A 22,483-nucleotide genomic window follows, 5' to 3' on the forward strand; every position below is an offset into this window, starting at 1 on the left:
CCATTTCATTCCCTTAGCCAGTTAGATTGCCTGTGCCATTCCTGCTTATGCTTTCTCCCTCTGCATTTTGATGCATGTTCCAGAAGTATGTACAATACTTCTAACCACCACAGACACTTAATGGTTGTTGAGTGCATGCATGCATGGAGGAATAAGTTAACAAATGCCTCCTGTCTGTTCTCTACCTTTGCAATCCTATCTATTCTTTGATATCCACTCATATCTCAACTCCTGTGTGAAGTCTTTCCTAGCCACGCCAGGAGAAGGAAATGTTTCTCTAAGTTCTTTGAGCTCTTGACATAATTGCTCCTTTGATTCTTATCACATCCTTTTATGCATTACATTTATTTATTATTTATGTTGACACATACTGATACTTCACTAAAGAATAAATTCCAGAAGAGCATGGAACATGTCTGATACATGTTTATGTCTTATAGAGTATCTATCCAATTATCATGTATTTGTGTGGTGTTCAATATTTTTCTAGCAACAGATGTAATGTAATGGCTAAGAAAATAGTCTCTTAAGTCCGAGAGAACTGAACCCTCTTCCAGTGCTACTACTTCATAGCTGTGTGACTCTGAGAAATGACCCAACTGCTGCAGGCATCAATTTCCTCATTTGTCAAGGGAAGATATATTATATCACTATAAGGGTGAAATGAGATAATATATGTAGAATTCTTAACATAAGTTAGAGACATGACAAATGATAGCTTAGAGTGGCTATAGTAATAGTATGTATCCACTATTGGATACAGCTGACTCTGAATCATGAAGGTATTTTCTCAGAAAAATAAAGGGGAAATAAAAACAGAACAACAAGAACAAAGCTAAGAGTAATAGAACTGCTAAAGAAAATTTTAAGCAAATAAAAATATCTAACTTGCCATTCTTCCACTGCAAACTAATCTATATCAGGCTAAAGGTCTTCTGCAGAGTTCTGTTTCCTAATAGTGCCTGAAATTTATTCCATCTCAGACATTTTTTTTTGCCTCTTTCACACACATGGACTCAAACAAGCGACACAGACACTATATTAATTTCAGACACTATGCTAGTTACTCTTGTGTTCTCTCTTTCATTCTGGGTGAAGTTTAGAAAGGTAACATTGCCTTGCAAAAAACAAGGGTCCTTAATATCCTTAGGATCCTCCCAGTTTCTTCTATTCTCTCATTTGCACATGAGGGGAAAAACTATTTACCAACTTAAATTCGTTTATGCTTCAAATAATTGAAAGCAGTTTCATTTGGTAGACAATATTATGGGGTTTCTGAAGAATAACTAATATCCTTTGGTAAACTGTACCCTCATTGTCACCTGTTGCTATCATCATAGTAGACAATGTTGATAGTAGCTGCACTGATCACATTTGTAAAGTGTGTGGTAACCATCGAAGAAGAGAAGTCAGGGTTGAGGCTATTCCCTGAGTAGGTGTGTTTCTATTGGGCTTGCTTGAGCTCTTTGGGCAGTCTTATATTTGTGCTTGAAGCCACTGGTAAGACTCATATTCATGTTTCTAATAATTCATTCTTACTCCACTAATACAGTTTTTCTCACATGGGTTAAATTTATATATATATATATATATATATTTCATCTACTGTTTCTATGGAGCACTGGTGTCTCATGCTGACAGAGTCAGCACTTAGCTATAATATTGTATAGTGACAACCTTTGTCTTGATTGCAAACAGAAAAAAAATGTTTAATGGATAGAATTTCCTCAATTCAAATTTTCTTCCAATAACTTATTTCGAGTCTTTGGCTTTAGATACAACTTTTCTGCTAGAGGTTGCCAACAGATGACAGAAGAAAATGAAATTGTAAGTTCATATCAGTGGAAAAATTCAAAACCAACCATTTGGTCGTGGTTCAACAGTTTGTTGGGTGTTTTATTTTGCTTTGAAGTTGTAGATTGGTAGTTATGAGTTAATATGGTATACAAATAATGTAAGGTTGATTTCTTTTGCTAGTAAAAGCATATAAAAATACTGAATAGGCAAAATTAAAAAGATACTGATTTGTATTTTTAAAATATCCCACAAAGAACACAGTGTTCTGAAATAAGATCAGTAAGATCGAGTATTCTAGATCTCTGTCTCCTGAACAAGTCTTAGTTTCCCCGTCTTAGAAAAATAAGGATCATATTCCTCTAAAGAGCATGAATAGAAGAGATTTATGAATAAAGGATAATATTAAGATACATTAACCTGTGTCCAGTAACTATGAAGTTATAAACATTGCTGAAATTGATATGAATGTCTGAGGATTCAAACCATGTTTCATTCGTAGGATCACAAATGCAGATCTAAGGTCTTACTGTTGTTTTGCAATAGAACTTTGTTATTGGGAAGGCCCATGATGATTATTTAAACAAACTATTCGAAACTTGAATCTCCCTACAAATGGTCCTTTAGCTTCTCTTTGAACACCTCCAGTCAGCCCTTAATTTGACCCTGCCTTCAAGGCAAAATAACAGCATCTATGTTTGAGACTGAATTATTTACATGTGGATTTGTATGAAAGAAGTTAATTTACCCAGCACATTTTTAGATTAACAAGATGCTTTATAATAGGGATTTATACTATCTTTTTGTAGGTGCAAATATGAAATTGAATTTCTACAATTGTATTCCAAATTCTGAATCTTAGATAAAGAACATGTTATATTTTTTACTGTAATCCTCGACTGTATGTTACTTAACTGCATATTACCCATGGCCAGGGAAGAAAGGAAAATTCTCTTTCTGAATACAGCCTTCATTCATTTAAGACATTTTATTTATATTCCCAATTTAATAAAAAATCCCCTGCTGTGCAAATGTTCTCCATATGTGGAGAAAGAAGACTAAAATGTATAAAGCCTGCTTTTTGTGTTCTTCAACTCTTTCAAAATTGGGTATATGCAATATTTTGACTTTTATTTAAATTGCAGAATACGAAAATTTTCCACTTTTAATTTTTGCTTAATAAAGTAAAAAGTTCATGGTAAGAAACTCAGCTTTCATCTTCCTATTTTAACCTGTAATATGTATATTCTTAAAGGGCTTCTATACCCCAGGAAAAATTCTGGTATCTTCCCAAGAGAGGGAGTATGGCCAAAGAGAATTGACATGGGGCTAGAAAGACAGAGGAGGGAGTGCTCTGAGATCAGTGAAGAAAGCAAGAACAGTATAAAGTTGGCCAGCAATGGGTGAGTGTTTAGGCAATGACCATGAAACACTTTACGAAGAAAAGTGGGAACTAAACCGAAAGCAGCCAGTGTAGTAAAGGTGTCTTTATTCACAAAGGAGTGACACTAAATCCTGCTCTGATACTTACTGGCCAGATACCCTTGGGAGAGGCATTTCCTCTCTCTCAACGTCCATTTTCTCCTTCAGAAAGTGGAGAAATACCCACCTTCTAGAACTGTGTGACGACTATCACACTGCGTAAGCAGCAGGTCTGCTCTTTGGTCTCCTGCTTGGCCCTGTCCTTCCTGAGCTAGAGACAGCCACAACAATGAGGCTTTTGGTGTTTAAACCCTCTGCCTCCCAACTGATCTTTCCATTTTTAGCCTTTTCATCTAGAAACTCTCAAACATTTACAGCAAAGAAGATGCATGTATACATATGTATATATATGTATATATTCATATTTATGTGTTTGTGTATATATATGTATATATAGTCATTATACATAATACATCTCCGTGTAACTCTTATCCAGATTCAACAATTACAAGTCGTGGTGCATCTTTTTTGTCTATATCCTCATTTGCTCTCTATTTCCTGCATTAATATGAAGCAAATCCAGACATCATATCATTTTACCTATAATGTTTTAGTATCTCTAAAAAATAAGAACTTCAAAAAATATAACCATAATATCACATCTAAATTACTTAACAGTTATTCCTTGACGTCCATTAAGTACCTAGTGTGCTTAACTTTCCACTGTCATACATTTTTTGCAGTTTGCTTGAATTAGCATGTAACTTTTACTCACAAGTTACAAAAATTGTCTGAAATCTCTTGATCTCTTAGCTAACATGCTCTCCTGTCCTCTATTATATGCAAGTTACAGGATTCATTAGACTCAGGTTGATTTTGTTGCTGTTATTACCTGTGTCAGGCAAGTTATATCAGCCTGCTATCACACGGTATTGCCATTGATGATATAATTTCCCCAAACCGATAGCAACTATTGGGAAAGGACTGAGTCAATCAGTAAGTAACCTTCCCTCCATGTAAATAATAAATAGTTATTTCCTGGAAACTAGTATATATTAGAAGTGTGCAAAATATTTTATGTTGATATGCAATGTGACACTAGACCTATATAATTAATAGTCTATTTTCCACCTGTGTGAATATCTAGCAAGTCAAGAGGTATGTGGGAAATTCTTTGCCAAGTAGGATTATCGGCCAAATTGCAGAAAGTCTAGTATTTCTGGCTCCTGTCCTCTAAATGCCACTAGCATCCAACCCATATCGTTAGGACTGCTATCAGTGTCCTCCATATTTACAAAATGCTCCCTGTGGTTCACTTTGCCCCTGTTGAAAACCACTAGATTAGTTTCAGCAGCAGTAAAAAAGGAAATTGGTTCTTGCTGCACATATGCAGTAATTTGAGGAGAGGAAATAAGGAAAATATACTGTATGGGTATGGGGAATGAATATTCAAACATTCACGAATTTAAACTTTTTGAAAGTTTTTCTCAGTTGGCAGAATTTCTTTTCTCCAAATTTTGTTGAAAAATATAAATAGTTTCTCTGAGAAAACAAATGTAGTCATAATGACTTCATCCATACTGGTAAATAGGAAAACTAGGCAAGAAATTATAAATCCATTTTTAATTTTTTCTAAGCATAATTGTAATTTACAAATCTCCTAATTATTTTTTGCATAACTGACCCACAATCCTGATTAGTACTTGCTTTATTTCTAAGATAGAAAAAATATAGTTAAATGTGTATTCTCCTCTTTTTTGTCTTATTAGCTAATATACATCTTGTTTTTTGATCTCAACTTATTAAAGTGGTTACTTTACTCGTTGTCCTTTGTATTTAAATATTGTTCATCATTTCAAGATAGAAGTCATTTTCAAATCTGGGTTAGAAGATATATTTTCATTATTCCCTAAATCAAAAATTATTAATAGTACTCAGCCAGTTTCTGATTCCTGATACATAGTTAATGATCATTAAATATTTGTTGAGTGAATTCTCTCATCCATTAATCATCATCATTAATATATCTTGCTTCTGTGTAGAATCATGGACTTTCATATGTTAATCTTTTTCTCACAACCTCATTATCATGAAACATTAAGTGTGGGTCTTTTACATAGTAGAAACTGAATTACTGATTTCTTCTAAATCATTCTGGTGTTACTAGAATAATTTAGGTTTTCTGGCTTTGGTTTTACTATTTCAATCAAATAGGTTTCTTTTTGTCTTAAAATGATGTTTTCTGTCCCTGCTGCCTGTTTCTCTATCCTCAAAGTATTTGTCAAAGAAAGAAAGGAAGGGAGGAATTATAATAAATCCCCTCAATATTTATATACTGGCCTTGACCCTCAAAAATCCAAAATAGGATATTAAACATTTCAGTGTCAAAGTCTGTCTGGTGGGAGAAGTGGTTCTCCCAAAAGCAAGTTACATTATTTAATGTCTGAAACTGCAAAGCAGGTGCAGCACCAACACAGTAATTGTTCAAAGGCTGAAACTTTGTAACTATGGAGACATTACCTCATAGTGTTCTAAGAGGCAGTGTTGGCCAGATGTGAAAGTGGTTGTCATAAAGGTCTCTTTGCAGGGCTAAGCTTCCAGTGACTGCTACCTACCTTCACTGAGGGTTTGTCCTGTATCCTTGACTAGTTAAAGTATTGGCTATGTCAGTACTTACAAATTCACATGAAAATTCAGTTTTGGGCACCAGTGTGGTAAAGAAATCATTAAATCTAGTAAACTGAAGATAGTTGGATTAATAGGTGGGTCATTTTCAAGAAAATCTTCCCTAAAGTTTAGCTATATTCATTGCTAATTCCCACGATCTATTTTTTTTCTAGGAAAGAAAAGTGAACTCTTTCCAAGATGAAAGACCCACAAAGCATTCAGGAGGCTTCAGAGGCCCTGAATAGAGAAGTTCAAAGGCAGGAAGATAAAATGGAGAAAGAAGAGAAGTAAGAATGGCATAAATGGGGGCAGAGAATGAGTTTTAGAAAGATATTGATGGACTCTTTGAATTTTGTTGTTTAAAAACATGAAGTTAGAACAAGAATAGATCCCACAAATTTTCTAAAAATAATAAACTACAGTATACAACTCTTTCCCCAGCCACTGTTTTATAATATTCCAGTCCTTGATTAGTGTAAAAATTCACACGTTTCTACCTGATTGAGGTCCGAAGTTTCCAGTGAGTGTGCTAAGGCCGTGGACACAATTTCTTTAGAACTAGTTGACTAACCTAGAGATAAAAACATTAGAATCTTGGTTTTAGAGATGTCCGTGAGGATGTTACATAAAATTATACAATTATGAGGATGTTGCATAAAAATTATTGTTTTTATTGCTGATATAAGTCATTTTACCAAAAAAAGCATTAGTGTTGGTTTTCTAAAAACTAAATTTGGCTGTTGGAGTATACACAATTTAAACTTTTTGTTATTTGGACCTAGATGTCCTGTGTTGACTCTTCAGTCCAAGTGTGTTTTTTAATATTTGTTTTTAGAGGCAAGAAACCATTGTCACCATTGTTACCAAAGTAGCATCTCCCAAAGTAACATTGAACTGCTGGAATTGATATGTAATTGCCCTAGTTTAGTGCCTTTCAACTACAGAGAGAGCAAAACACCAAGAAGGGGCTTGGAAACTTCCTTAAGTTAAAGGGAAAGCTAACTGAGCGCTAAGAAAAATCTCTGGTCTTCCAAAGAGACTGTAATAGGTAGGTGAGTAGGTGGTTCTGACATGAGCTGTGTCATATGAATCAGTTCTTGAAGTATTCAAGCTCTTTCTAAGATGTGTGCAGTTGTCAGACATTTCTTATTCAACTACAAAAATAACAACTGGTGTCCCTGAGCCAGATTTCTCTGATTGCAACATTTGCAAAGACTTATTGGGAATATTTTGTGGAATTAAATTTATTTGGAAATGCTATTGTTTTACTTAAGGAAAAAAAATGGGAGCTTGAAAAATGAGCATGCTGAAAAGATGTAGCCAGTATATAATGAAACCCAGATGTAAGGAATGTTGAAAGAGAAAAACACTTTCCCTGTATATTCCAGACAGTGTGAGGGAGAAATCATGTCACATGATCCTCTCTCAGGCTGGACACAGATGAAATATTTGTGATTTGACAGTGTACCTCTGTTGTCTCCTCTCCACAAGCTTCAGAGTCATAATGCAGTCAGGGGTCAGAGCTTTTCTGACAAATGTGAATGCCTGAGGTGTCTCCTGCATGGCAAGTACTTAAGCTCACTGAGCAAGGAACTAGTAACACTGCAATTTTTAAAGCCAATGACCCTTAACTTTTTACAAAATTTGCCTGAGATGGCCTTGCCTTCTAAGAGAGATATGTTTAGGACAGTCTAGTTGTGAATGTAAAGCTCTCTGGATATACTGTTTCTGATGAGGGAACTTCCGAATGGAAGAACAAGATGATTGTGTCTGCCTCTTGGTAAACACCAGGAGGACATCAGCAAGATGGCAGCAACAGAAGCTCCAGGCACTCATCCCTTGGAGAACCATTGTAAAGAAACCAACCAGCCAGAGACTGGCTATGATAACTGTGCAAGTACTCTGGAAGACAGATTAAAACAGAGATAATCCACAAAGCAAAATACTTAACTCCTGACTTATATTGAATAGATGTGCAGCTGCCGAAAGGAAGATGGCTGAACGGGCCATTTTTCCAAGACTTCAGAACTAGGAAGGGTTTTGGACCTTAAGACCTTTGTTCTCAATATATGCGTTAAGTACAAGCGTGCACACACACATGAATTGCTTTGAAGTCACTGGGAAGAGCATCCATGTGACCCATCAAATGGAGTCATTGTAAGCCTTTTCATGAGCCATATCATGATAGTATTGCTTAACTTGTAAGATAATAGTATTTTAGGACCTCATTCAAATGATTGTGAGAGTCAACAAATGCTTTTATATTCATGAAAAAGAAAGGGAAAAAATTCTTGTTTACAGTAAAACTCACTTATTATAATAGTACCTGAAAAGTGTCATTCTTTTCCCTCTTTTCTGCCATTCTGTCCAAGGTGTGCACACACACACACACACAGTTTATTTGAATGCAGATCTTAAAGGTAAAGTCTATGTTAATATAGGAAAATTAGTTAGGCAACAACAGGAATTAAAGGGGAAAGTTATAATACGCAATCACAGAAATTATGATATTTTTAAGGTAACTGAAAAGAGAAAACATGATAAATTAATCCATAGAAGTTGTTTATACCCATATAAGTGGTTTATACAGTTTCAATTTTGAGTAAAATGTGTATTCCAAAGCCTGGAAGGAAATGATGAAATCTCTGGTTACTGGCATTGTAGTGATTATTATTTTCCTCTTCCTGTTTTACACATTTTAAAAACCATCTACAATAGGAATTAATTGATATTTAAATAGAAAAAAGTAATAAATATAAGATGTATATTTGTATTGTGCATTTAGGTGATAATACCTTTGAAAAGCAGAGCTTTGGATCAAAATGACAGCCCATGTATCTTGAATTCATGGACATTTTGAGTTTCTTACCTTTTTATTATAATTTTTGTACACAGAAAAGAAGACAAACTTAAAACTACTCTAATAAAACAGCATTCTTCAATACAGTTTTTATCAAATACCACAGATTCAGATACTACAACACAGCTATTGTCACGGTCATTATCCAATGAAGTTCCTCTCAGTTACTATGTGTCTAGTTCTCAGATTAGTGGAGTAAACACATCCATGATGGGACCAATGGCTTCTAAATCTACTGTAATCAGCTTTTCCCAAGAAGACAACATGGGTAAGTAAAAAATATATATACTATTTTTAAAGTATGTTTTTCATTAGACTCATTAGGTGCCTCCCATCCAGAATGGTGTTTTACTATTTGTCCCCAATAATAATAATTTCCCCTGTCATATGCAGAGTAACTTGACTACGGTCATCATTGACTCTAGAACTGCAGTCTTAAATTCAGGCCACGTAAATGCATATCCCCAAATACATCCTCCCGTGATTAAGATATCAGGAGTAACCATGAGGTTTGTGGGTTGTCTGGGTTGAATTGCTAGTGAATTAAATGTTGCAATGTAAAGTGTTAATGGTTCTTCCCCTGAATGCTGCCAGAAAGATTAAGCAACATCTTGAGTAGTTTGTGCCTTTAGGAGACTTATGGCTCAAATAAGGAATAGACAAATAAGAAAAGGAAAAAATAAAAAGCAAATAATAACATGGCAAAGAGCAAAGGGGTGGGGGGAAGCAATAGAGAATCTGAAGGAGAAGAAGATGTAGCTAATACTGTGATAGTCAGAGGTAGTTTTGACAGTTGTCCACAAGATGCTCAGCAGTACTCAAACTCTAGGGGTATTGCTCCTCACCAGTTTGAGGAATCTTCTATGGTTTACAGAAAGCATCCTATCTCTGGAAACACAGGACCAACTCTTTTCCTACCCTCAACAATGTAAAGCATAGCAACTCTGGGTTTTATTTTCCATAACTAGAATAGGGATTACAGTATAAACATCACAGGATTAATGTAAGGATTAGGAGAAATACATATAAAAATCACCTAATGCATAATCTAGCACATAGTAAGTACCAATAAGACTTATATGTGAATTTTAACATACCTGTAACACCTTATTTTACAATGTTGTTTATTAGGTTCTGTGTTTATGTTTTTTTCCTATATGTTTTATTTATTTATTTTATTTTTTTATTAGTTGTTCAAAACATTACAAAGCTCTTGACATATCATATTTCACACATTTGATTCAAGTGGGTTATGAACTCCCATTTTTACCACATGTACAGATTGCAGAATCACATTGGTTACACATCCACGTTTATACATACTGCCTTACTAGTGTCTGTTGTATTTTTCTGACTTTCATATTCCCTACTATCCCACCTCCCCTCCCCTTCCCTCCCCTCCCATCTTCTCTCTCTACCCCATCTACTGTAATTCATTTCTCTCTCTCGTTTTTTTCCCCTTTCCCCTCACTTCCTCTTATATGTAATTTTGTATGACAATGAGGGTCTCCTTCCATTTCCATGCAATTTCCCTTCTCTCTCCCTTTCCCTCCCACTTCTCATCCCTATTTAATGGTAATCTTCTTCATTAGCAATCCACAACAAGTTTCAAAACTGGTAGCACAAACACTCCCAAGGGTATATCTGATGTCTCCATTTCCTCTCCCATTTTGTGAACATTTCCAGTCTGGCAGCATCTCATCTATATTTAATTTTGCTTCTGGTATTTTCCTAAACCTTTGACACAATTTTATGCAGGGTTTTTTTTTTCCTACTGCCATTGTAGTCATCTTCCCATGTTTCCTTGTTTGCATAACTAAGATAAACTTTCCAAAGAAGCCTCTTAACTTTACACAGAACATCAGTGTAATAACCAACACCCATAGGCTTAAAATGCAAATACAAATTTTAGATCTAGGAAGGGAAGATTCTCCATCCCTTGTCATGATATATTATATCATGGAAGATGCTCTATATTTGGGTTCAACTGTAAATGCTTTTCACAATGAGTGGAGTGTGACAAAAATTTGTGGCTTCCCTTTGCAAGGCGAGAGATGAATTGGGATGTGGTCGGGTCCACTGGAACTTGTTGCAATGTCACCTGTGGTTCTAGATGAAATAGCAACTGGGAGCAAAATTGAGGTTTTCTTCCTTTGGTAGTTCATCAACCAGGATGAGCTGTTAAGAAGAATGCCATATATTATCCTTTCCCAGTGGAATTTAGTGATTAAATATTTGTTTGACTGAAAAGGAACTCTTTTCAACAAAATACTTTGTAAAGAATCCTTTTTAGTAATTATGGGCAAGAGGTGTGGCTCAGTGATAGAGCATGTGCTTAACATGTTTAAGAACCTGGATTCAATTCCCAGCACAGCACCAAAACAAATAAATACAACCTATGATTTTATCCCTTTATGTCTTTTACTTTCCTTTGTTCTTGTTAAGGACATATGAATCTAAAACAAAACCTAAATTATTTTAATCCTTTGAGGATTCTGGACCCAGGGCCACACTAACCATAATCCTTTACAATATAACAATCATTTTTCAAGTACCTGCTAAATCCTAAACACTGTGCCAGACACTTACCTGCTTTATCTCCAGTCCTCACTTCTCCTTTTTTATGTTCAAGAAAACTGAAACTTGGAAAGTCCAAACCCATTGTCCTGATAAGTGACATGGCTGGGACATAATTGTAGGGAATTTCTGTCAGCAATTCTCTGCAGAAAATTTCAAAAAAGAAAACATCTCAAAGATTCTAGAACCTGATTCAATATTATTTTTCTTATAAAATACATATTTTAGTTGATGGACAAAGTTTAAGTTTTTATCTGGGAAAAGGACTAAGCATTGGCAGAGAAGGACTTATTTGAGGCTTTAATTTATGGGTAATAATTTGTGTAGCATAGAAAACACAAAATAGAATATGACTATAATGTACATAACATATCTAAATTTTACAGACTCAAATGCTTTACCTACCAAAAACTGATGATGTTTCTAACAACCTAATCAGTTAAATAGTTTATGATTGCTGAAAATGACCATTCAAAAGCTGATAATTATTCTGAGTTTAATGGTGACAGTAAAATATAGAAAAAAATATATAGTTTTGTAGAAGTAAGGAGTAAAGACAATGCCTCAGGATTCTTTGAATATTCACTTATTGACTTCTCTCTCATTTACTTCTCTAGATTCTTTGAAAGAAATCAACTCCTTCCTATTTCCCAAGAAAAAGGGGCTGTCAAACTTTGAATCCCAATCATCTGTGATTGGTGAAGGAGAGGATTACTTCCTTTCTTTGTTTCGAGATTCCAATAAATTTCTTGACAATTCACACCACACCAGAGATATTTTCAAACGCTTTTCTATGATTCTTGAAGAAGTTGGGACCTCTATGTGCAGGTACAGACTCTATTTGAATTGTTTGATATTCTCTTCGAAGGGAGGACTGATCAGTAGCAAAAAGAGTTCTGATCTATTGTTAGTTCTGATCTATGACTTCTTCTAAAACTCCAAACAAGTCATTGAAATATAATTAAAAGCAATTGATGTTAACATTCTAGAGAAGTAAAAGTGCCAGAGAAGTGGCTCAGGAGGCTGAGTCAGGAAGATCATGAGTTCAAAGCCAGCCTCAACAATGGCAAGGCCCTTAGCAATTCAATGAGACTCTGTCTCTAAATAAATTACAAAATAGGGATGGGGATGTGGCTCAGTAGTGGAGTGCTCCCGAATTCAATCCCTGGTACAAAGAAAACAAAAAGCCACAGAATATAGCACTGTATAATCCCTACAAAGTCCATACCCCATTATTCAATGATTTTTTTTCATTGTGGTGAATCATTCAGATGGTTTTAATGTTTTTTCCCTAGTAGACTTTTGAATTCAAGACAGGAGAGAGAATAATTTTTACCTCCTTGATCCATCATTACAGTGTCAGTATCTATAGCAAAAAGAATTTATCAGGAAGAAAGTTGATATTAGGACTAAAAGAAGGAGCTAACTTATCTACTTATTTACCTAACTCTTCCTTCCTTACTTACATAAACAACAGATTGAACTGTGAAATGTTAGTAGTAAACTCATGTTGGCATAGGGTGTTCAAGAGCTAAAAGAAATTGTAGGCAGAGTTGAGTGTCAGTTATGAAGGAATTTTTTTTCTTCTTACCCCTTGTTTCCTAAAAATCACAGGCATTCTAATGCCAACTGGGATTGGAAAAAAAAAACAATGAGTTTCCTCAACTGTCTAAAAACACTTCATCAGATCACTCACTCAATACCAACCATGTTAAAAATAATGAACTATTTGGAACTATGTTAAAGATAATGAACTATTTGGGGCAAAAACATTTGTCAAAGACTTACAAATATGATTTCAAGGAGTCTGGGAAGACCTGCAAATGAGGATAAGAGAGGCAAGTAACACAGATACCCAGGCATTTAAAAGAGAGCTTGCTTGTAGGGCAGGATGATCTGGGAAGATGATGTGAAGGAGCTATAATTTAGACTACACTTTGAAAGACAGGCTAGTCATTAGAGTAGTGAAAGGGGATCGAGGTGGAGGGAAAGAGAAGGAAATGCAAAATGAAATAGACCAAATTATGCTAAATCCGTGAAAGAATATATTACAGCGAATCCTACTTTCATGTGTAATGCACCAATTAAGAATAAACAAAAGGAAGATCAGTCTAGTAGAGGAAAGGGATCAGCGGAAGGAAGGAGGAAAGGTAAAGGGATGGTACTAGACATTGAACTGCTGGAGCCAATTATGCTATGTGCGGATACGCATGTCACAACGAACACCACTATTATGTGTAATTATAATGCACTAATTTAAAAGAAAGACAGGTCAGTTTGGGATATATAAATTTGGAGTATGTGAGAACATTCTGTACTATTGGTTTTCAATACTCAGTATGGTCACCTGGGATGCTTTTCTTGTCCTGACCCGAACTCCAGCCAACATCTCTTGGGGTAGAATTGGGCAACTGTTATGTGTTTTAACGCCATGATGATTCTAATGCACAGTCAGGATTGAGAACCACAAGCCTAGAGCAAAGGAGAAGCAGAAAGCTAAAGAGGCAGAAAGGTTAGGATCAGGTACAAAGAATTGTACAGTGTGGTCACATCAGTCTGTGCATAAAGAAGTATGATAGAAAGGTTCTAGTGTTGAAAGCAGGATTTTTGTCCCTGTGCCTGGTAGGAGAGATCTGCATAAGCAGCAGGTCTCCACAGCCAAAAAAAACAAAAAACAAAAAACAAAAAAAAAAACATGTTGCAGCTCTTAATAGAGAACATGGTCACAACAGCTCACTGCCGAGTTCTTTCCAAGTTCTTGTCTCCTAAATTTCAGGAACAACTGAAAGCAAAAGTGAAAGGAGTAGGATTTATTCAAGAATAGAAAGTGAATTCTCACAGTAAAAGAGGGGAACTGATAGCAGGTTGCCACTGGAGCATGCTAGTCTACAGGTTTATATGGCAGTTGGGTCAATGCTATTGGTCCAAATTCATGCAAATCAGGGTTTTAAAAAATATTAATGCTATTGGTCCAAAATTATGCTAATCAAGATTTGGAAAAGTACCAACAACCCTTGAGTCTGAACTTCCATTCAGGTCTGCCCCACTTCTGTTTTCTTGAGGCTCATTTGCAATCTCAGCTTCCCAGGAGTTTGAGATCAGTGGATCCTGGATGCTAGGAATTACAGGCCATGCCACTGTGTGGTATGGGAGTAGGGCATCCACAGGGGCCTAAGCCTCACTCTGCCTCACGCTGGTGCATGCACGGCAGGCTTTGCATGACTATGGCTCACGTGGACGCATGGCACCTGGTATACCTGCTCACATTAGTTAAGGGGCAGCAGCAGGTAGTGGTCAATGATGCTGGGTTCCTGTGCATGCCAGCCCATCTGGACATGCTTCACTGCTACTGCTCCTGGGACAAGAGCTTGATTCAGCGTGAAAGAGATTATAGTGTATCTTGAATTCCTGATTTAAGAATTTGGATTTCACGATGGGAAATCTGGAAAGTTTTTTTTTTCCTCCATTATTATTATTTGGGGGGTGGGTGTTACCAGGGATCGAACTCCTTAGGGGCACCCAACCACTGAGCAACATCCCCAGTCCTATTTTGTATTTTATTTAGAGGCAGGGTTTCACTGAGTTGCTTAGAGCCTCACTTTTTGCTGAGGCTGGCTTTGAACTTGTGATCCTCCTGTCTCACTCTCTCAAACCACTAGGATTATAGGTGTGCCACAGCGTGCAGCTTTTTTCAATTATTTTTACTGGTGCATTATGGGTATACAAAATGGTGTGATTTGTCACTACATTTTGTACATGCACACATTATAGCAATATAATTTGGCCAATATCATTCCCTAGTATGTCCCCTTTCTCTCTCTCCTCCTTCCCCCTGTCCCTTTCCTCTAAGGTACTGATCTCCTTTTGAATTTTGTGAAATGTCCCCCACCCCTGGGAAAGTTTTGATCATGGAGTGACAGAATTGTTATCCAGGACATATAATCTGTGATGATGAATATTAAACCTAGATGTTGGGTATTGTCAATAGTTTTTATGCATCTATTTAGATTATAATCTTTTTTTAATCTTAAAGCAGCTTTGTACTCTTAGAATAACCCCTATTTGGCCGTAATATTTATCCCTTTAATATATTGTTGAATTCATATTGCTAAAATTTCATTTCAAGTTTTTGTGTCTATGTTTGTAAAGAGTATTGGTCTATAGTCTTCTTTTCTTATAATTTTTTTTTTTACTTTGGTATGAGGGTAATGCTTATCTCATAAAATATATTTTATTTTATTTTCTAGAAGAATTTGCATAGAAGTAATATTACTTTTCCTTAAATGTTTTATAAAGTTGACCACTGAGGTTATCTGAGCCAGGAGTTTCTTTGTGGGTAATTTAAAAAATTTTTTTCTTTGTTTTAATTGGTTATACATGATAGCAGAATATACTCAATAGAGTATATTACTCAGCTTTAAAGTAGAGTGAGATTGTGGCATTTTCCAGGTTATGGTTGGAGTTGGAGAATATCATGCTAAGTGAAATAAGCCAATCCCACAAAACTGAAGGCTGAATGTTTTCTCTAATTTGCAGATGATAATTCACAATAAGGTGGAGTGGGGGGCACTAGGGAAAAGTAGCATTACCTTAGATTAGATAGAGGAAAGTGATGGGATAGGAAAGATAGTAGAATGAAACAGACATTATTACTCTATGTATGTGTGTGACCACATGATCAATATTATTCTGCAACATGTACACTCAGAAAAATGAGAAATTATATCCCATCTATGTATGATAGTAGGAAATATTTAAACTAAAAACTCTTTTTAAATAGATATCAGACTATTCTGTTTATTTCTTCTGAGTATACTTGAGTAGTTTGTGTCTTCCAAGGAATCTACCCATATAAAATTCTCTTAATATCCTTTTATTCGCTGTAGACTCTCTACTGTCACCTTTTCTTGTTCATGGTATGATCCTTTGTGTGTTCTCTTTTTCCTGCTTGCTTTTGTTAGATTTAGCAGTTTTATTGAGTTTTGCCAAGAACTAGTGTTTGCCTTCATTGATTTTATCTATTTTTTGTTTGCCTTCTATTTCATTGATTCCCATTCGGATCTTTACCTACCCCTGTTTGTTTCAGGGATATTGCTTTTCTTTCTTTTTAAAATTTTTTAGTTGGAAGTTGAGAACATTGATTTGATAACTTTTTCTCTTTGACATAGATATTTTACTGGGGCGGGGGGTACCAGGGATTGAATTTCAGGGGCACTCAACCACTGAGCAACATCCCCAGCCCTATTTTGAGTTCTATTTAGAGACAGGGCCTCATTGAGTTGCTTAACACCTCGATTTTGCTGAGGCTGGCTTTAAACTCATGATCCTCCTGACTCAACCTCCTGAGCTGCTGGGATTATAGGGGAGTGCCACTGTGCCCAGCTGACATAGATATTTAATATTAAAATTTTCCCTCTAAGTACTACCCAGTTTCATCCCACACATTTTGAAATGTATGTTCATTTTCATTCTATTCAAAATATTTCCTCTTTGTTTCTTGGGTAATTTGGAAGCATTATTAAGTTCCCAAATATTTCATAAATTTTTCCAGTTTCATGATTTTGCAAATATCTTCTTGTTATTGATTTCTAGTTAGATTCCATATAGTCAAAAATATGCTTTTTATGGCTTGAAACATTTAATATTTATTGAGACTTGTTTAATATTCAGGATATTGAGTATATTGGTAAAATTTTAAGTACACTTGAAATGAATGTGTATTTTAATGTTGAGTGAGGTGTTTCATAAACATGTTGATTGATAGTGTTAAGTATACTGTCTTTTGCTTATTTTCTGTCTACTTGTTCTATCAGTTATTGAGAGAGAGGTATTAAAATCTGCTATAATCTGGATTTGTTGATTTCTCCCTTGCAGTTCAGTTTTATTGTTTTTAATGTATTTTGAATCTTTGTTATTATATGCAGAAGCAATTAGGAGTGTTATATCTTCCCAATTCATTGATCCTTATATCATTGTGAAATAACTTCTTTTATCCTTGGCAATATTCTTTGCTTGGAAAGCTATTTGACCTAATATTAATATACCACTGAAGGTTTCTTTTGCTAATATTAGCATGCTGTAACTTTTTCTGTTCTTTTACTTTTAAACTATGTGTTTATATTTGGAGTGCCTGTTTTGTTGATGGCATGTAGTTGGGATGTGCTCTTTTAGCCAATCTGACAAATCCATGTCCTTTAAACCACTTACATTTAAAGTGATTATTAATATGATAAGGGTTAAGCCTACTGTTTCATTGTTTGTTTTCTATTTTTCTCAATTGTCTGTGTTCCATTTTTTCTTGTTTTTTAATCTTCCTTTGAATGGAGTATTATTAAAAAATCCACTTTACCTCCTTTGTTGGTTAATTAACTGTCATTCTTATTTTGGCAGTTGCTTTCAGGCTTATATGATACATCTTGAGCCAATAACAGACTACTTGCAAGTGGCCTTATACTACTTCACATGTGGTCTAAGAACCTTACCATAACATACTTTCATTGCTCCCCTCCTGGTCTTTGTCACACATTTTCTTTTTTATATTATATAAATTCCATACTATATTGTTCTCGTTTAGCCAATTAAAGGATAAATTTAAATAATAAGAAAAATATCGTATATACTATATTTACCCTGATATGTTTTGAGTACTCTTCATTGGGAGTGTGTGTGTGGGGGGGGGTCTGTAGATCATGTTTCCAGACAGTATCATTATCCTACCATCTGAAAAGTTTCTCCTTTAATATTTTCTGCAGTGTAAAACTGCTTGTAGTAAATTCTTCCCTTAGTTTCGGCATACCAGAAGAATTCTTGATTTTGTCTATTTTAAAAAGATATTTTCTATGGATATAGAATTATATGTGGACAGTTTTTTCTTCAGTACTTTAAAGATGTTGCTTCTTCTTGTCCACATTGTTTCTAATAAACATAGTGTAATCATTATATATTTGATCCTCTACTTAAACATGTTCTCTTTTTTCCCTTTCATAGTGCTTCAAAGATGTTCATTGGTTTTCAGAGACTTGATTTTGATGTGTCTTGGTATAACTTTATTCAGATTCCCTATGCTTGGAGTTGTTGCATTTCTTTGATTTACAGATATGTGGGATTTAAATTGGAAAATTTTGGCTATTGTGTCTTCAAATATTGATCCCCTCCTTTTCAAAGGACTTCAATTACCCATCTATTGGACCACTTGGAGCTGTACCACAGTTCTCTAATACTGTTATTCTCTTTCTTTTTTAAAAACAGTTTTTCTGTGTTTCTTTTTGGATAACCGTCTATTACTATATCTTCAGATTCACTAATATTTTCATCTACCACTAATCTGTTAATCCCATCTTGTATATTTTTCATCTCAGCCATATCTCTACATATTCTGTTTAATCTTCTTGTAGCATTTTGAACAAAGAAAGCTGTTGTTTCTCACATACCGTCACCAACCACCTCTGGGGATCAGTTGAAAATCTGCCAGCAGAAGGATAAAAGCAGTACTTGTAGGCAAGCAGGAAATGGAGGAGACATTTTACTAGAATTTTTCACTAGTTTTGCATTAGTACCCTTCCTAAATATAAGACCTTTCCTTGGCTTCATGTTTAGTTCCTAATCCCCTGTATATAATGACAGTATATTAAAAAGGCTACCTTCCCATCTATACTCCATCTCTGCTTCCCAGCAGTTCTACAGTCTACAACTTTAGAGGAAGAATGTTAGTAAACTCTGGAGGAAATGGGCCTCAAAAAGACAATGATAACCATATGAATACCTCTTGTCCAAAACAACCAATGAGTTTGCAGATATGCCCATATTCCCAAAGCATTCTAAGCCCATTTATTCTTCCTTTGGGTGATTTAGAGCCTGGTAGTAGAAAATATATAAATTTATCTCTTCATTACATTAAAGATTTGTCACTAAGACTTTCATGTCTAAGAGTTCTTCTCTTATATTACCAGTGAATTTTGATTCAAGTTCCCTTATTTTTTTCTAGATTTTGTCCTTTAAAAACTTAAGGAGCCCTTTCCAGCCAGCACTACCCACCCAATGACAAGTGCAGGTGCCAACATAAAGAGAATTTTAAATAGAGGGTGTTGGGAAAACATATAACGGCAGCAGCACCCCAGAGAAAAACCCCAGCATGGCGTCTAACGACCCTCTTTCTCCTCTTTCTTTCTTTTTTTTTTTTGGTTTTATTTTATTTTATTTTATTTTTTATTGGTTGTTCACAACATTACAAAGCTCTTGACATATCATATTTCATACATTAGATTCAAGTGGGTTATGAACTCCCATTTTTACCCCAAATACAGATTGCAGAATCACATCAGTTACACATCCACATTTTTACATAATGCCCTATTAGTAACTATTGTATTCTGCTACCTTTCCTGTTTCTTTCACTGGCGTGAAACGTTCCCGCCAGCGCCAACGTTCAAACCCTGCTGGTGGGAAGCCTTAGCCCCATTAAGAATTAACTTCTTGGGCTCCGGAACTGACATATGGAAGAGCTTGCCAATAAAGGGGCGACCTGTTGTCTACCTCAGCCCTGCGATCTCTCCTTGGACCTATATAAACACACAGCCTTTTGTAATAAAATGATCTGTGTCGTGTGGTGCAGCGTCTTCCAGTCTTACAGAGGGTGGAATAATTGAAACTCTAAAGATAATTTCAGCAAATTGCTCAGTAACAGAAGCTTGAAAGCAGATAAATAGCATGGAGCTATCAAGAAGAACCCAAAGACCAGATAAATCAGTGCTTAAATAATGGAAAGTGAGTCTTAAGGGGGGAAAAAAAGTGACATGGTCTTGGGTCTTTTCAATCTTTACAAATTGGGTATGTACAAAAGCTACTGACAGGATGATTGGAACATCTCTCTCCACTCTCAGCCAATCACAAATTATGAGAAGAGGTCTCAAGTCACTTTCCCACTAAAAAATAAACAGAAAGGATGGCAGAGAAGAGAAAAAGATTACTTGTAAAGCAAGTGTGACAGCATATTGACAGTTTGCCTCCATGAATTTCCATGTATTACATAAAGTGTTTTCCTGTAACTTTAGGACTTAAATCAAAAAGAAGGCAAATACATGCCTTGATATGAACAATGTTTTGTTTTCTTTCAGACAAGAAACTTATTATATATATATATATATATATATATATATATATAAAATAAAGTTTAATGAACAATCAGTTTACTTGACTAAGGAAAGATTTTTTAAAAAATTTGTTTTTAGTTGTAGATGAAACAATATCTTTTTATTTATTTATTTTTATGTGGCGCTGAGGCTCCAACTCAGTGCCCGGCACGTGCAAGGCAAGCACTCTGCTGCTGAGCTATAGCCCCAGCCCTTAATGAAAGATTTTTGAAGAGCAACTATAAATATTCAACAAAAGGGTAGCTGAGCTATTCCAAGGTCTTTTGTTTAAAATAAAAGTAAAATAGTGATCATTTTCATGGGCAGAAGACATGAGTCTGTAAAACAAAAAATAAAAACATCACACAAAGAATTGAGTAAGAGTAAGATGAGAATGAGTTAGAAGAATCCCAGGGACGTTACGTTCAAAATTAAATAATGAAAACACACATAAAAAAAAGACATGGTCCTATAAATTGCTCAAAATGAACCTCTATGAAAGAGGCATCTTCTCAGTGCAGGGGTGTAGGAAGTGAGGCCACTGTTTTGAATGGAATTTCATCACTATGCTGAGAGTCCATAGGTGTGTACACCCTTTATTATCACAGTTCTTCTTGGAGAGGAAATATAGAGCAAAATCCTTATATTTGGAGCCACTTTTCTCCTCAAAATACTTTGAAAGCAGCAGCAGAGGTGCTCAGAAGTTCATCAAAGATTTTGGCAGGATCACAGGACTGGGTGAATGAGAATTGGCATTTGGGAACTGTCAAGAATGAGAGTCATCCCTCAAACACCCCCAGTTTTCAGTTAGAACTCAGAAGGGTACACCCAATAGTAAAGCTATAATCAAAATAAACCAGTCTTGTGTCAAATCATTTCACACCCTGATTCAATTAAAGTGACTTTTTTCAACTTAGATGTCTGCCAAAAGCAAAAATAAATCCTATCTAGAGTGAGAAAACATACAGAGCCTTAAATTATCTCTGCAGGTTTTTTTTTTAATCTATGATACTAGATTTGTTTCAGTAAGCTGTGTCATTACTGTGACCAAAAAGACCTAACAAGAAGAATTAGAGGGGAGAAATGTTTATTTGGGGGCTTGTGGTTTCAGAAGTCTTAGTGAATAGATGGCTGACTCTATTATTCTGGGCCTGAGGGTTAAGCAGAACATCATGGAGGAAGGGCATGAAGGAAGAACACAGCTGAAGATGTGGTAATAAGGAGGCAGAGAGAGATTAAGCTCAGCTCACCAGGGACAAAATATATACCCTCAAGGCATGCTCCTAGTGACCTACCTCACTAGCCACAACCTTCCTGCCTATAGTTATCACCCAATTAACCCATTCAAGTGGATTAATACATTGATTAGGTTAAGACCCTCATAACGCAGTTATTTCACCTCTAAATTTTCTTTTATTGTCTCTCACATGAGCTTTTAAGGGACACATTTTACCTAAACCATAACAGAGCTATATAAAAAATAACAATGTGTACAAAAGATAAAAGTTAACCAAAATCCAAAACCAAATATGTACAAAGAAACAGGTGGAAAGAGTTGCAGATGTTGCAGATGTTATAGGACAAGAACCTCAAAGAAACAATGACTAAACTATACAAGGAATTAAATGACAAGATAAAAATTTTGGCCTTAACTTGTAGATTAAAAACAAAAGAATAAAAACCCTTTTAGTACATGGGTTTTATCAGTATTTGATATAGCAGAAGAGAGAATTATTGTAGTACATAATATTTTCCCTTCATGTCAGAGCCAGAAAATATCCATACTGATTCATAGAAAGCAAAGAGGTTAGAAACAAGCACACAACAGACAAATAGGGTGATGTACATATATGTGTGTGTACATATATATGTGTATATATGCTGCATACATTTATATTTATATATTTATGATTGTAATTAGTAAAGTAGGGAAAAGATTGACATAGAACAGATTGATGGAATTTTCACCAATAGCAGAGAATTTTTCCAATAATGAAAGATATCAAGCCAAGATTCAGGATGCACTACTAACTCA

At 35.3% G+C, this 22,483-nt stretch overlaps 1 protein-coding gene across 16 annotated transcripts in view; it reads left to right on the forward strand.

The window, feature by feature from the left end:
• The window catches only part of Lmntd1 (lamin tail domain containing 1), a 395,781-nt gene that overhangs the window by 347,918 nt on the left and 25,380 nt on the right, over positions 1–22,483 (forward strand). For 15 of the 16 annotated variants that reach the window (XM_078015053.1, XM_078015055.1, XM_078015052.1 and 12 more), the window contains 3 exons: positions 6,057–6,170; positions 8,779–9,011; positions 11,938–12,148. In XM_078015053.1, the coding sequence (XP_077871179.1) occupies positions 6,082–6,170; positions 8,779–9,011; positions 11,938–12,148 (533 nt within the window). In that variant the 5' untranslated portion in view covers positions 6,057–6,081. Of the gene's footprint in view, positions 1–3,074; positions 3,198–6,056; positions 6,171–8,778; positions 9,012–11,937; positions 12,149–22,483 lie in introns of those variants that run through there. The other variant, XM_040280883.2, reaches the window with a different exon arrangement.

The sequence above is a fragment of the Ictidomys tridecemlineatus genome, chromosome 6 (assembly GCF_052094955.1).
Source record: "Ictidomys tridecemlineatus isolate mIctTri1 chromosome 6, mIctTri1.hap1, whole genome shotgun sequence".
NCBI classification, from domain to species: domain Eukaryota; kingdom Metazoa; phylum Chordata; class Mammalia; order Rodentia; family Sciuridae; genus Ictidomys; species Ictidomys tridecemlineatus.